The 1449-nt window shown below is 40.9% G+C and overlaps 1 protein-coding gene across 1 annotated transcript; it reads left to right on the top strand.

Annotated features, from left to right (window-relative positions):
• Window positions 1-592: 592 nt before the first annotated feature.
• LOC148212947 (uncharacterized) lies at window positions 593-1159 on the top strand. The gene has a single exon (XM_088120442.1). The coding sequence runs from the start codon at window positions 593-595 to the stop codon at window positions 1157-1159; it is 567 nt and encodes a 188-aa protein (XP_087976568.1).
• The last annotated feature ends 290 nt before the right edge of the window (window positions 1160-1449 follow it).

The following is a 1449-nucleotide window of genomic DNA, read 5'->3' as shown; positions in this document are numbered from 1 at the left end:
TGGGCTCTGCCTAATGAGATAATAGAATGCCAGCAACTCTAACGACGAGCAGCCAGATATGTGCTTAAAGAAGGAAACTTGTACATCAGAGGCTACTATTTACCGCTCTTAAAGTGTTTAGTATTAGAGGAGGCTGATTATGTCATGAGAGAAGTGCATGAAGACATATGTGGTAATCACTCAAGGGCGCGATCTCAAAGCCATAAATTGTCTGACAAGGATGTTATTGGCCAACCATGTTGAAAAATACGATGTAGCTTGCTAAAAAGTGGAAAAGATGTCAACGGTCCGCAACGATACCTAGACAACCGCTCGAACCACTAACAAACATATAATGGGTCCTTGGACTTTTGCTCAGTGGGGAATAGACCTTGTATGCCGCCTCCCACAAGGAAAAGGCCATACCAAGTTTGCAATGGTCATGATCGATTATTTCAGCAAATAGGCCGAAGCTGAGGCCCTAGCTACTATCACTGAGAAGAAGGTTACGAACTTTATCTGAAGAAGTATAATTTGTCTCTTTGGGGTACCATACACTATTATTAGTGATAACCAGAGGCAATTTGATAATACAGCATTTAAAAGTTTTTGCATGGAGATAGGTATCAAACAAATTTGCTCTTCGCCAGTCCATCCACAAGCTAATGAGCAGGATGAAGCAGCCAACAAAATCATCAAAAGAGCCCTAAAAACCATACTAGAAGGACTCAAAGAGTTATGGGCTGAAGAACTCCACAGCGCACTGTGGGCTTACAGAACGACAACATCTACGTCAACTAGAGAGACCGCCTTTTCATTGTCATTTGGTTCTAAAGCAGTGGTGCCGGTAGAAATTGGTCTCCCTTCTCCAATAGTAGAGCAATTCAACCCTCTCGAAAATGATGAATCCATACATCTCAAACTCAATTTATTGGAGGAACATCGAAAGATGGCACGACTACGGACAACGAAATACGAAAATCGGATCGCCAGATATTACAATCCGAGGGTTAAAAAACGCAACTTTAAAGGAGACTTGTTATTGAGAAAAATTATGGCAAACACCAAAGATTCAACCAGCGGGGTGTTGAGGCCAACATGGGAAGGCTCGTACAAGGTTACTAACACGACCCGTCCTAAAACATCTACTAGTCCTAGAACAAGTCGTGCCGACTACTGACCCCAACTAACTACGAAGTCAATAGTCAACTTCTTCTTATCTCTGACCTAAACTTTGACTAACAAACTCTGAATGGATGCACAATAAAATAACAATCTTTACAGAACAACCAATCTTACATCCATTCTATACACTCTTTTCTATCAACAGGGTGCAGATAAAATTTCTTACAAACCAATGAATTTACATACAAAATGATATGCAACTCTTAAACTAACCTGGGTGGCAGAAGCTGAAATAAATTCTCCTTGAAACTCAGATACTCAAGTACAGCCTGGGGGGAAATACAA

This window comes from Momordica charantia (genome assembly GCF_013281855.1).
Source record: "Momordica charantia cultivar OHB3-1 chromosome 2 unlocalized genomic scaffold, Mcharantia_2.0 BLBB01000002.1, whole genome shotgun sequence".
In the NCBI taxonomy this organism is placed as follows: Eukaryota; Viridiplantae; Streptophyta; class Magnoliopsida; order Cucurbitales; family Cucurbitaceae; genus Momordica; species Momordica charantia.
This window is presented reverse-complemented; position numbering and strand designations above follow the sequence as displayed.

Coding starts and splice junctions, on each gene's coding strand:
- LOC148212947 (XM_088120442.1), top strand. CDS start 593: ATGGAGATAGGTATCAAACAAATTTGCTCTTCGCCAGTCCATCCACAA.